General features: G+C 46.1%; 1 protein-coding gene across 3 annotated transcripts in view; it reads right to left on the reverse strand.

Moving 5' to 3' along the window:
• nAChRalpha4 (nicotinic acetylcholine receptor alpha4) overlaps positions 1-12,730 on the reverse strand; it is a 72,581-nt gene extending 59,851 nt beyond the window's left edge. For all 3 annotated transcript variants that reach the window (XM_014348286.3, XM_089589848.1, XM_089589847.1), the window contains exon 1: positions 12,486-12,730. In XM_014348286.3, the coding sequence (XP_014203772.2) occupies positions 12,486-12,689 (204 nt within the window). In that variant the 5' untranslated portion in view covers positions 12,690-12,730. The remainder of the gene's footprint in view (positions 1-12,485) is intronic.
• Positions 12,731-14,283: the final 1,553 nt, after the last annotated feature.

The following is a 14,283-nucleotide window of genomic DNA, read 5'->3' on the forward strand; positions in this document are numbered from 1 at the left end:
CAGCCGTCCCGTATAGGTATAACACAGGGACAAGAGTTTAAATAGTTGGGTAACAGCTATATCGATGTATTTACTCTAGGGCCACATATACCATACAAAAGACTCGAGTTAATCCACACGCGTGGTATAATTCACGTGCTTTCGAGTAGAGAAGAGCAAAGTAGGTGTTTAAGCAAACGCGCGCTCACCCGGTTGCTTTACGGTCGTCTCGGCATAATTCCATTTATAATTTGGGGTGGGGGCAGGAGCGCGGGTGACGGGGTAATAGGCTCTCGGGGAAAAGCAGGTAAGTGGTGGCTCACACCACCTCGGGCTTTGCGCGGCTCTGCTCATGCTGTATAAATATGCATCGCGGATGTTTCGAAATTCCTTTTTTCCCAGTATACAGGTGCTCACGGGTGTGAATTTCGAGTGAGAGAAATTCTTCGTAGCGATACTAAACGCACGGCGGATGAGCGTATATTTACATGTCGTCCGAATTCACCCCTGTAGGGTATATATTGTTTTCAATTTGCCCAACTTTCCAGTATGCATCAAATGTACGCAAATAATCGTGCTTGACATCGTTTTTAGGTGCTCCAGGGTTTACTACGATGAAGAAAAAGCAGTTGATCCTTAATAGAAGGTCGAAAATTGTTCGCGAGACTGTGCGACAAATAAAATACTCGGTCTCATTCGTATTTGACGCCGGTAGAGCACGATAGCCAACTTATATTGAAAAAGTTTTTCCGTGCTAAAGTTGCCTCATAAGTACGTATATACATATACAATATTATAAGGGTACTCGCTGATACAGCTAAAGAGATAAATAAGAGCACCGTACGTATATATGTGTATATGATGCAGCGGCGTCCTCGAGTTACGGGATTAATGTGCCCAAGTTTGCGGGCTTTCCTCCCCTTCAAATGTCCGGCAAATTCGCGCGATATTCCCAACTCGTCTTCCAACTTTGATGCAATATCGGGGAAAATAACTCAAATCCCACGAATCGTTGAACGGATACTGTGTCGGCACTTTTCCGCCTGAAAATGCTTGTGGGCCATGTTTTTTAAACAACAATTCATAGTGACACAATGTCTCTGAAACAAACGCTCGGTTCATGACATGGTCACGATTTTTTATTTATTTTTTTTCAATTTTCTGTCAGTGCAAGTTTCGCTGACTGCTTCCTCCGTGTCCCACACCTTTTCAATTATGACCGAGAGTAGGTGAGCCACGTCGGATTAGCTGCTTGAATCACCAAGGTTTAATCAGGCCGCGTTTGATGACTGCCTATTCACTCCATCCAGCCAATTTTCATTTCAAGGTATCGGGGAAACCAAAGGCTAGTCCGCACATCGAGAAAATAATCATACCGGTATTAATTTGTCGTTTACTGTTTCACTGTATTGTAAGGTAACAATGGATTTTAAAAGCTCCAACCATAGTACGAATGATGTGATGCAAAATCGAAAATTGGCCTTTTTCGATGCTTGGGTGTTCCAATGGACTAAGTGACGCAAAAAAAAGGGGGGGAAATTAAGCCCTTCCAAGCATTGTTACGAGGATACACAAGACAAAAGGATCGGTGTGCACCCACAAGATGCGCTCTCGATCTAAATGGACCCTCGGAAATAGGGGTACGCGAGCCACTCTTCAACGGTATGGGTGCTTACTTGCTTGTCTAACACAAGAGGACACGTACACACGGCACTCTTCGGTCAGGCAGGAAAAGGCACTTTTGTCCGACCTTCGTCGTCCGTGGTAGCACTCGGAGATTCAACAAACAAAGACCACTCGGGTCACTCGACCGAGCAAAGAAATTCCAGGCGAAAGAAGACGAGGAGTATCATGTACAAACAAAAGGGACCACCAGCTGCGAGAAATGACTCGGATGTGCGTCGACGAACAACGAAACTCGCGCTTCTGCATCATCTCCTCCACGCGTATACGTACATACATACAGAAATGGAAACGCGACACGATCTCATGTACATACCTATAGCGTAATCCCTGAAACTTACTTGTTCGCGTTGCCTCTCTGGGGAGGAGGGGTGCGACTTTGCGAAGCTGGAAAATGCAAGTCGTCGCGGCGCCGTAATAACTCAAGCCCTCGGCCGGAATGAATTTTACCGCTCACCCTACAGGCTTCCATTAACGCTGGCCTTACGGTTGGTATTTTCATGGGAGGGGGGGAGGGCAGAGCCAAGAGCCGTCACGGAAGTATGAAATATCGATTGGTGCATTGCCTCCTTCGTCTTCTTCCCTGGGACGGATGGCTCGCCTAATACTTTAATGCCGAGGAAATCCGAGGAGCGAGCCGGCAATATAAATATGTTAAACCACTTCGATCGTCAACGCCATCGTTACTCCTTGCACATCCCAAATCTACGTGCGGGCTATGGAAATTATTTTTATGCGCCGCGTTGAAATTCACCGTAAAAAAAACTCTTGATGAATTATCACATCTGTTGTACTCTCGTGGCCATCACATAGGTTTCTCCGAATCGAATGATAAATCGGATACGGATCTGGGCTTCCAATCGTATAGGGCAGTTGATTTGATGGGTCGTCTCATTTATCCAAGAAAAATAGCAATTACAATAAACGTCGCTTCAAGGGTGTATCACCTGTAGAAAAGTCGTTCGAGCCCTTTTTGAATAAAAGTACACGACGAAGATAGTTGCTCGAGGAAAACGATCGGTTTGTCACCGTCGAAGCATCAAAACCGGATGGAACCGCGCTGATTGACGTTTCACCGGAAGCTCATTATTCCAATTTTAGCTGGCACAACGGGGCAGAGCACCATTAGCCAGTACAGTCTCTTGACCGTAACTGGATTGTCATTTGCTCGATACCCCGCTTCTATTACATAATATACGTGTGTACACGCGTCCAGTGCACCGCAATCGTGATTATACCGCGCGTTAAGTTACACGTATACCGATATACCCGCATCAGCGACTGATTACACCACGTGCTCCAAGGATATACATACTACAAATTTGTTCAATGCTCCAATAGTGTCGCGTGAACGCGCTGGTAGCTGTACAGAGTTTTACTTTTTCAACCCCAAGATGGGCCATTGAAAGTCATCGCTTCTGCGAGCGAGACGATAAGAAATTGTGTTTGCACGACGGTCTAGCCACCTCGGATCTCCCAGCCGTGGAAGCTTCGTTTTTCACGTGAGAGTATACTTATATACCATCAGTGGTTTATCTTTCCCATCCGCGAGTAGGTTGTGGCGCCTCTCGCGATTTTTCATCGACACGCAGCGTACGTTAGTTACACCCCATTTCCCGCTCTAACGCGCTCCGTGGTGCGATAGGTTTTTTTTTTTTTTTTCGGCATACCACCCACGGCCATTTCGGGGAAAACTATAGGGGCTATAAAATTTCATCGAATCGAACACCCACACCTACGGAATATACCACACCGCGACGTATTGTCCTTTCGGCGAAGCCTGCACCCATCACCGAAGTGTAGGCACGCACTAGCGTGTGTAGGGGTAGCAGGTGAAGAGGGGAAAAGTTAGCTCGCTGGCACGTTTTGGCGCGGCAGAGAGCAAAACTTTGGCCGAAACCGGAGTCCCCCCTCTCCCCTTTCACCATAGGGGGATGAACTTTCTGGCCCCGGGAAAGCCGTCGCTGTCGTTTTATGTTGCATCGCGTCTGTAGGTACACTCCTGCCACCAAAGTTTTACACCGGAGTCACATATCCGCGAGGTGTAATAGCCGGCAGGCTGCTTTCATTGCCCATGGACCATGGGCGGGTAGCTTTCTTTTTTCCCCTCAACACGCACTCTGGTTTCCGTGGCCCTGATTGGCGTATTGTCGATGCCTCGAGGAAAGCCAAGGTGCACGTCGCGTTTTCTTGTCCCGAGCTACCGACATTGAAGCTGTTATCGAAAAACAAAATCCCAGTTGGACACCCAACTTTAAAGCTCTCTCGAGCTTTTTTATCTGATAAATTCCGATGTAGATCGTCTGGTTTTTCACTTTGAAAAGCAACCGAGATCCAATAAATACTACGCGCGTATGAAGAAAAAAAAAAAAAGAAAAACCTACGCCGTTGACAGTCGAAAGCGATATTGAAACGATATACAGGAAAATGATCGCCTTTTATCAGTTGGTAACGCTAAAATCTAAAATCAGATGGAAAACCAGTGAAACGCAGTAATACGAACGTCTATTCCTGTCTATGGGGTACATCTACAACACCTATACTTACAAGGGAGGAGGATAGAAAACGATCAGCGACGACCGCTATCTATGCACTGCAGTTATGCAGCTGAGAGGCCGTACCGCATGGAAGCATCACCATCAGTTGATATAACAGTTGTACATGTATACCAGGTTATACGTGGTTAATTAGGCCGCGGTCGAATTATGATCAGCTCAAGTGATGTAGCCGCAAGCTCCCCCACATCACTGCAGCGGATGCCTACTTGTGCTTATTATATTATACGTTTCTCGAGTCACCAGTACGTGTGCGCCGTTGCTGGCTCTACCGGATAGATTTTACAAAATGAAATAGCCGTATACATATTTCACGATGTATACAAGCATCTTTGTACAAACGTGCGCCTCTTGCCGATCAAAACACCCCCGAGCGGGGCACGCGTGTGCATCAGTCACGCTTGAAGGTGAAAAAAGAGTGAGCTTTTCGTTTCGAGGCATGCATTTTTAAGAGAGCATCGAGTGTGGCTGCTCTTTCCGCAGGATAAAAAGGGAGCGACGTATGTGTAGGGAAACAGCTCGGGGCACGTCGGCTCGCACCGTCTTTCGGGACAGACCGAATGCGCAGGATTTTACGAAACGTCACTCTGGCGCGTCTTGGTTGAGCTCCTTCGTGTAACTTTTTGATTTGTACAAGGAAAAAAAACACACTTCTCGGGTACATTGGCCCAAAGCAAAGCGCGTCCAAATGCGATAGACATGGAAATTTCGCGCCAGCTCTGAGATTATGAGACTAAAAAAAAAAAAAAAAAAGGGGACGATACACGAGAGGCATCGGGGAGCTCGAGAGACAGCCGCATTAAATTTCCTCCGGCGGCTCAACGTGCCCATCTAATTTCCCCGATATTAAAACGTAATCACGAGACCGGGGAGAAGGAGGGGTGTACCAGCGAACCGCGAGGAAATTGAAAAATTATCGTTATCTTAGCAATTCTCGGCGAGGGACGTCTCCCCACGGGCTCGAGGCCTCTGCTGCTCGATCCCACTGGGATGAGGGAGTTGAACCAACGGCAGGATACATAAGGCAGAGGGACGCCGTAACGCCCGACGTTGGGAGCATACGACTGGAAAATTTCAGATGGCTCGGAAATAAATAGCTGACGTCGAAAAATTCTCGGGAGTATGATGTTATGCAAGTTTACGGAACGAGGTTGCCAATGAAATAAAAAATAGGGGTGATTGAAAAAAAATTGAATAACACAGCCAGTTACAGGTGGGCCGCTTATCTGCGAGATGTATACGAAGCAGAAGTGCCAGGGTCGATCGTTGAATGCGCGAGATCCATCATGTGGGACGTTTGAGAGGGAAAATGGCCATCGCGTTCGTGAGAGTCATTGAACACGCGCGACCGGTTACAATGTACTGTTTTGGGAATATAGCGAGGCGAGGTGAATTAATCGACTCTCGCTGCTTCCGCTACGGCGGGGATTTCCCGGGTAAATCCCACGGGCGCCTTCCTGATTTAGGCTCGCGTTATTATTTACCAGATTACTCGTGCTTTATTTTTGCTCGATGCAGCGAATCGCCTCGTGTGGCTCGTTGGACGTGTGCCGAGAGAGGACACCAAGTGTTTATCAACCAATATGAAATACATTTGATGGGTAACGAGATAATTCTCGAGCTATCTGAAACAGTTTTTTCTTTTTTTCGTCGGTTCACGGTGCTATACTTGAAAATAGATCCCACAACACCTGTGGTACATTTTTACTCATCCCTCGCAGCAATGGCCCCTTATTCATACATTATCTTAATTTTAAAGGTGTGCATCTTGAGAAAAAAAAAAACAAAAACGGCATTTTTTGTCAAAAGTAATTTCAACTACAAATGATTGAAAAATCAATTTACTACATGTCTTTCAAAACACTGCGGTTTTTTTCTTTCAAACAACCAGTTGTCAAAGTACCTTCATTATCATTTAATGGCATGGATCGTTGCGAGCCAAAGATAATTTCCAAATCTAAAAGAGCGTCGTGCTCGTCGAAAGCTTGGTTTGATCCTTTTTTCTATCATTATTTTTTTTTTTAATTTCATTTCCCATCTACAATATAGGAGTAGTACGCAACGGATGTCAGTCCGTGCAGAGTGACGGGGAGAGCATTCGTTTCCATTGAAAAAGCGAGCCGACGCGAGTCTTTCTGCACGAGCCCGTCGAGTTAATTAAAGCCAAAAATCACCAAATCGATCGAAACGGCGTATACCCGAGCGTGCATTTTCCAGGTCGCCGGCTCGGCAACAGCAGCCGCATCCGAGATTAATCGGCCCTGCTCGCAGCCGGAGTGTATCCGGAAAATTAGGCGTATCGCTCGAAACAAAGGCCCCGCCGAACAATGTTATCTCTCCTCCGCGGTACGACGAATTTATTGTTCACCTCGCGGTGACACTGAGCGCAATAAAAAAAAAAAAAAAAAAAGTGCCGATTTATCCGGTGCGTGTGTCCATTGTCACCCACGCGTGTACTGCAAGTTAACAATCGACTTTCCCAGCCGTTCTTTTTCTTTCCCCTCCCACGTGCTTGGTCTCCTCCTCCTCGGTGATACGCGAGTCTCGCGCTTTGATTCTCACTCCCTATACATGATTCGATTTTCCACTGCAAGTACCACGTTTAACGATTCATTCGTGGCCTTAAACTCTGCCACTGTTTTTCGCGACCCTTCACCTCCGACTCCAATGCTTTCCAAAAAAGCTCACGCTATACTCGCCCCTCCGCGAAAATATTGATGGTACAATGTACTTGATAATTAAACCAAACTTGGTTCCTACGTACAAGAGTAACTGGCTGGGAGTTTGCTGCCAAGCTCGAAGCTTCCCGCGAATGGGGCACATACTCGCATGCATATGATAATAAAATTCTAACGACTTTAGGGGAGTTTGGAGGATTCGCACGGTGGCCGTGAAATATTAAACTCGAGTTTTTTTCGAAGGAATGACTCCATGGTGCCGTACAGCTATCGGACGGTAACCAAGTACTGGTGAGCGTGGGTGAGATACCAGCAAGAACAGAAGAGTGTACACCAGACCTGGTAATTCACGTGTAAACATACGTAGTTTATACTCGTGTCCGCAAATATGGATATGAGGTGAGGCCACAGGCATCCGATCTATATCCGATGTACATTATGTGGATGCGCATCGCCCCGTACGGAGCCGCTATTTTTTTTCCTTCTCTCCTTCACCCCTTTACTTGCCCCGAGCAAGAAAAAAAAATACCAACTCTCTGAAAAATGCAGACCCTCTTGTCTTATTTTTTCTCTTCTTTTTTCCGATCGCGAGTTAACCGCGTGCGCGATCGATCAGCCATCTAAAAACAAACGCCAGCGTATCTCGCGCTGTGTCAGCAGAACCGAGTGCTATAGGAATAACTCCCGGTCCGTACACCCCTTAGCCTCGAGCCACAAATACTCGACCGAGCAAAAAGAAAAGCATCGGGAAATCAGCCGACAATCCCTAAAATATATACCCTTTTCCCGCAAACACCCCCTCCCCAGTCCCCGGATGTTTCAATTAGAATCCTTCACTCGTACCTCCGCGCGCGCGCGCATAGTTCCAATTCTCATTTACATGCGTAGGGGGGGGGGTCCTCCCGAAACTTCATTGTTCCCCCTCGCGCGAATGTTCATCAGCGCGTCTTGGCCACGTGACGTTCTCATTAGGAGTCGAGGGGCAAGGAGGAAGCTCATCCCTTTGCTGGCTTACCTCTCGCTACGAGTGAGCCGGTATCTTCTTCAGTTTAACGAGATCTCGGCCGGGGGGGGGGCGTGTTTTCTCAATTGCAGCTGCAATTATTTTTCTTCGCTCTGATGATTGCGAATTGTTGGGGAGGCAAGCCGAAAAAGAAAAAAAAAAAAAAAAAAAAAAAAAGCTATTACAAGGGCGAATGGAACGTTGACGAGACATATGATTACCGATGCTCGTGCAGTGTCGCGAAAAAGAGCAAGACCATAAGCTTTGGGAAATCATAACTAACGGGAAACAACGTCCGACACCTGTGCAAGATAACACCACCTGCCGCGTCAGTCGCACATCGGCTGCTCGTGCCGCGTCTGACCGCAGCTTGATCCGCACTACTGGAAGCGACAGCCCGAGCTTACCATACGTGTATGTATATATATATATATATATACAAAGAGCCCGTGCACAGCTGCTGGTTGAGCCGATGTGCCCTCCTACTTAAGTATACTTGCATAATTCATGCGAATGCCTTGCGTCTCGTTTGCCCGGTATCCACGCGTGGGTGCGTGCACGCCTTACTCCGAGGGCGCACCTGCGTGCTTGTATATTTTAATACGCGAAATATTCACGTCGCGTAGAGTATTTTGCGGCACACGTTTGCGCAAATAAGTAAAAAGCGGGGAGGGACTGTATAGTCAAGTGGAAGGGAATCAATGGCGTGTGACACGAGAATCTTGGGTCTTCTGTTTTGGGAATCAAGAGGCTGCAACGAGGCTTTGTAATTATTTTATTAACTGCATCGGAAAGTTCAATTGGGTTACGAGAAAGGCTTTGTTAACGAAAGAAATACGGAGGAGAGGGGGAGAAAGGGTTAACTCTTTTGTGAAGTTGGGTGGGGTGGGGGAAAAAAAAAACAAGATAAAAATGGGAGGAACGAGAGCGAAAGCGGAGAATCAATTTGAAACTTTTAACTTGGAAAGCTCATTTGGAGTGGCTTCGAGTGTCCAGGGCTCGGCTTCGCGATTGGTAATGGCTTTTTCGTCCGACAACCCGAATGCTCATCGATCCTTAGCGATGGGTATTCTTGACGGATCTCGATTGAAAGGCTTTGATTTGCTTCACAAAGGATTAACAAAGTTTTGTTGTCTAATGACGTTTTGTGGGAATTGACGGACTGGATCTTGTCGACCCGAATAGGCTCTTTCTAATGGAGCTTGCGATGTTTTTTTATGATGAAAAAAGTATCCGTCTTTCTTTCGTTGGCAAAGAATATAACTCTTGTAGGAATATTTACCCGAGGATTTCAAAAAAAGGCACGAAAAAATATGGCTCATAAAAAAAGGGTGCTCGGAAGAATTAGTATGGTTAGATGTGCAGATAAAATTGTTTATGAGTTGTAAATAAATAAAAAAACTTTAATGTACCGTTTCTGCAATGTAAGATTGAAAAAAAAGTACAGTTTGAGCTGCGATTGAAATACCCTATACTTTTTTACGTTACATTATGTTACGCGATGTAGAAAGGGCTAAATGAGCGGAAGAAAAGGAAACGTTACGTCATTTCTCAATACCCTGGATGAAGTGAAATTTTAAAAGTCTTTAGAAAATTAAGGCGAGACGTGACATGAATTCAATTCAGAAATTAGGGCAGCGAGGAGCTGTGAAAAAAAAAACTTTCTTCCTTTTTTTTATTTAATGAAAAGCTGCTGGAAAAATTTCTTTAAGATTCGGAAAACGAACATTCCCACGTAGCTCGCAAGTATTCGAGATCTTCCCATCCACCTGCGCGACGCTCGTGAATCTCAAGAATGCCCGTTATTATTTTTCTTTTTCATCGGAATCCATTCGCTCGAGGCTTCTTACCGGCAAAGTGCAATAGCTCGACAAACACCCAACTTTAATCGACCGCCGCTATATCGTGAAAAAGAAACTATAACGCACCCCTTACTTTTCACGCCCATTCGTCTCAGCATCTGTCGACCGTCGAGCGAATATTACCATCTAGTCGACATAGAAAAAAAAAAAAAATCCCAAAGGAGAGAGAGCTTTGGCGCGAAAAAACATTCTGCATATGCACCAGCCGAGCCGTGAAAAATAGACCACCCGGAAAAAATAAGATCGATCCGGGAGCACCGGGTCATACGGCGAATAGCGTGGAGGAAAGAATAAGCAGGCGCGAGAAAATACACGAGAGCGGGTGGGAACGGCAGAAGGGCGGAACCACTTTGCCACGCTCCTCACCGTTTGCTACATGGGATCAATGAACTTTGGAGGATGTTGGGAAAAAAAAAAAAAAAAAAAAAAAAGTACGAGCTGACACGAGTCTTTTTTTAACGATGAAATAACGCGTGTGCGATGCGCGCCGACCTCGAGTAAAAAGTTTTCTGGCGTTACGAGACGACGGCGATGATGATTTTTCAAGGGCCGCGTTGGAAACCGTCCCTCCTGTTCCCTTAGACACCGAGCATTCATCATCATCCCCCACTGTGGGACGGGGGTGCGAAAATCACCGCTTAATCATACACGTGGCCTCCTCCGGCCCCTCCGAGTCGTTTTTTCGATTTGTATACATGTATACCGTCGCTGAGCTGCGTGATTATTACGCAAAGCGGATCTGCCGAACGAGGCCTCGTTAAGAAGTGAGCGTTATATTGCACCCCCAACCGCGGGATATACATTATAAATATATTTAAATTCACGAGCGGATGATCGTCGTTTGGTTGCTCGAAATTTGTTTTCCATCGCCCCACGCACATTATTCATCAACAGGGCGAGTTAAATTTGTCTTTTGGGGCGGTATAGGTACACATAGCAGGTGTGATTATTGTAATGCTCGTGAACGTGTCAGGTTTACGTGAGGATTTTATGACAATGAGGGTGTTGGAGTGGCTGACGGATTCAATTTTAAAGTCATGAACGGAGATTAAACGATCCTCGGAAAGGCGATTAATCACTTTTCGAATAGGACGCGCGTCATAAAAGTCTTGCGGCCGCTGGTGCTTTTAAAATATTTTCAGGACACGGGGGAAAAAAAAAACCGAGCTTGACGTTTATTGATTACGATCGTCTCCATCATCATCAGCGGCATCGCGCGGGGGCACGCGTGTGCTACGTACAGGTAGAAAAAAACAGCAACGGGTCACGAGTTTCGAAAAATAAAAGAGAGCCTTAGTTTCGGCGCGCAGTTAATCGCAGGAGGTAGAGTCACCGCGCGATAACTTTGGCGGCCCTTCTTTGTTTACCGTGCGCTGGTGGCTTTGGTTTTTTCAAGCGACTCTCCGGGAACAATGAATTTTTTTTTTTTTTTCCTTCAAAGCGCAGCGCGAGCGTGTGGTGTTGTTTCCTTGTTGGGGCTGCGTAAAGTTTTAAGGGCGAGACCAACAGTCATGTTTTTTGTGAAAAAAAGCAAAGAAAAAAAAACTGCACAAAGAGAAAAATATTTGGCCCCTGCCTACCACACCCCCAGAGACAAGCGCCGTGTAAATATATCGTACCCAAATACACCGAACTGATGCCGTTCGTTCCAATTGCGTTGGACACTCCATCTGTACTTGTTCGCTCTTTCAATTATCCCTCTCCTCCCACCCCCTGCTTACTCCTCTTTCTATAACTGTGGATACCAGCACTGTCATATCCTTTCGTGACCAGTTCGGACTGATATTTGTTTTTGTTTAGTTTAGTCGACCGATGTTTTTGACGAGTTCGCAAAGTACGTCCGTACAAACAGCCACAACGTATATGTCTGGCGCGTTTGGTCGACGAGTGGACTTGTTCCATCAAACGGGCAGGGCTCCATTTGCCCCTAATGGAATAGTTGGACGGGCAAGTATGCCATTTCATCCACATATTTTTCTTACCCCAAGTAAAGGGGAGGAGCGTCTCGTGCAGTGTGTGTACTTATATTCAGTGCCACGACTTCGTTATTTGCCGTTTCCTTTCAAGGGGTATCTCGTTTTTTCGGCCACCACTCGAGCGTGCTCGAGAACAATGGACGGCTTGGTGGGCCTTGAACTATATTGCACTAGAGCCCATCTGACTTTGGCATTTGGTACATTGGCGGAAGGAAAAATTGTGTCGTGTGATTCCTCGCACAACCGAGAAACGATGTTTTTCATTGTTTTTTTTTCTTACACAATCGTTTTGCAAAACAACGCTACCTTGGGTTTTTTCCTCTTACCGTTATATGTTCAGAAAATTCAAGGGGTTCGCTAAAAGGGGAGAAGCCAGTGAAAATTCAATTATACTTCTACACGCTCTGTAATGTATATATACACGAGACACTCTGCTCCACGACGGCATTGAAAATCACTCGCGACAAGTTGGAGCCTTCGTAGGACGCTATCTTACTTTTTTTTCCTTGTTTACTCTAGCTTTGACTTTTTTTTTCCGTAAAATTTTAATCATCCGAGCTCTGTGATTGCATCACCGTATGATGTATCTATTTTCACTCCAACGACAATTGAAACAGTCAAAGTTACCGGTCGCTAGGTGCAAATTTTACCACGAGATTACACGATTCTCGGTGAATCTGTATACGAGTGCGATTGAAAAAAAAAAAAAAAAAAAAAAAAGAAAGAAAGTAGCAAAGGTATATACTCACGACGTCGATGAGCTGGGATAGTTTGAGCTTGATGCAGACCCGCAACACGTCGGACGTGTTGACGACGGGCCTGACGAGTTTGTTGTAATTCGAGAGCAGATCGTCGTAGAGCCGCTTGGCGTCCGGATTGCCAGCGACCGCCCCGTGGACGACGAGGGCCGACAGCAACCAGACGCGCAGCGTCTCCCCGATCGTCGGGGGCATCCTCGTGGCCGGCGCGTGGTGCCGTCGCCTCCGCCGTGGCCTCGTCGTCGCCTCCTCCTCCTCCTCCTCCTCTCCCTTGCCTGCGTCCCTGTAAACGACAACCAAAGTAAAATAGCTCAACCCCGGAAGAAAAATCAATTTTCTCACTCGTGATACACGCTTTGGAAAGTTACACAGTTTCAAGGAAGCCCCACCTAGCTTTTATCTCGTTTGAGAGAGGAAAAGTACCTTGTATACCTACTCTGCCGGTTGGCACCCTCTTACTCGGGGAAACTTACGTCGAGACGAAAGCCCTTTCTCTCCCCCACAGGCCTCCCTCGGGGATCGCTCTACATCAGCTTAACAATAGCTGTACATTAGCACGGAGATACGTATCCTTACAATGTCTATACTTACCAATGTTGACGTTTTATTATCACGGCACCAATGGCGAACGGGTAATCCACAGCGCCTGTCAACGTGTGTACGCATGCAATACAACCCAAGGTGGACCAAAATCCAAACTGCGCGTGACAAGCCAACAACAACACCAATAACAATAACATCAGTACGTGTGTGTGCCTATAATACGCGGGTAAGTGCTTTCTATCTGATTAGAGCGAGAGATGAAGGCCTATCACAACGCTCCCCCAAGCTGATAATATACTGGAGTGATTTTTCCCCTGCCACGTTGCCTCGGATGTATAATACCCGCGTATGTGTATTCTCGTTGGATTTGTTTGATGGCGCGGAATCGTGGATATACCGATCGTTTGGATTCTTCTTTTTTTTTCCCCTCATCGATTGACTGCCGGCTCATGCGAACGAGTACAATTTAAAATGTACATTGGATGCTCGTTCGCTTTCCTTCGATCCCGGAAATGAGTATAATATGCGATTGCTATCTGTGAAATCAACCGTAGGGTACGAAGCTTTTATTTGTTTTCACATCAACTTTCTTTTACACGATACAATAACAACTTGGTGCTGTTACAAACATCTGCGAGCTTATTTTTTTTTAATCACAGTCCATTTTCTTTGGCCATGGAATTGAAAAACAATGCATTACATTATTGCGTTTGAAATTTCAAAACCAGGTTGCAGGCATCCCTATAGATGTTCTTGAACAGTTTCAAAGCAAAACAAAAAAAAAACGCAAGCCGTACGGCTTGTCGTCGTTTTCACCGAGTACGACGCACTTGTGGGTTTTTTGTTAACGTCAAAACTCGCGTGATGCTACTTTAAGGGGGGGGGGGGTTGTTTCTGGCTACTATCTGCTTACGAGGGTACACGAATCTCTATGGGATTTTTTTTTTCCAGACCATCTTGGGGATATGGTGGTGTTTTTTATGATACCAACGACCCGACGAGAAAATAAGACGAGTGCACGTGCTAACCGACGGCAAGAGCTGTGGGGCGCGCTTTGGAAACGTTCACGCGGATAATCGACGAGTCGGATGAAAAGGTAAGACTTCACACCCTAAAGTTTGTACGACGCTTTAAGCGCTAAGAACCAAAAATTCAAATCCACCGAAGCTCGCAACTTCCCCGAGTGCGAGGGTTTTTTGCCTCGACACGGTGGCCGAGACCAAAAAGCGGCAAATCCTCCGGAAAT

The sequence above is a fragment of the Copidosoma floridanum genome, unplaced genomic scaffold (genome assembly GCF_036245765.1).
Source record: "Copidosoma floridanum isolate Cflo_tuat_1 unplaced genomic scaffold, Cflo_Japanese_pri ptg000009l, whole genome shotgun sequence".
Taxonomy (NCBI): domain Eukaryota; kingdom Metazoa; phylum Arthropoda; class Insecta; order Hymenoptera; family Encyrtidae; genus Copidosoma; species Copidosoma floridanum.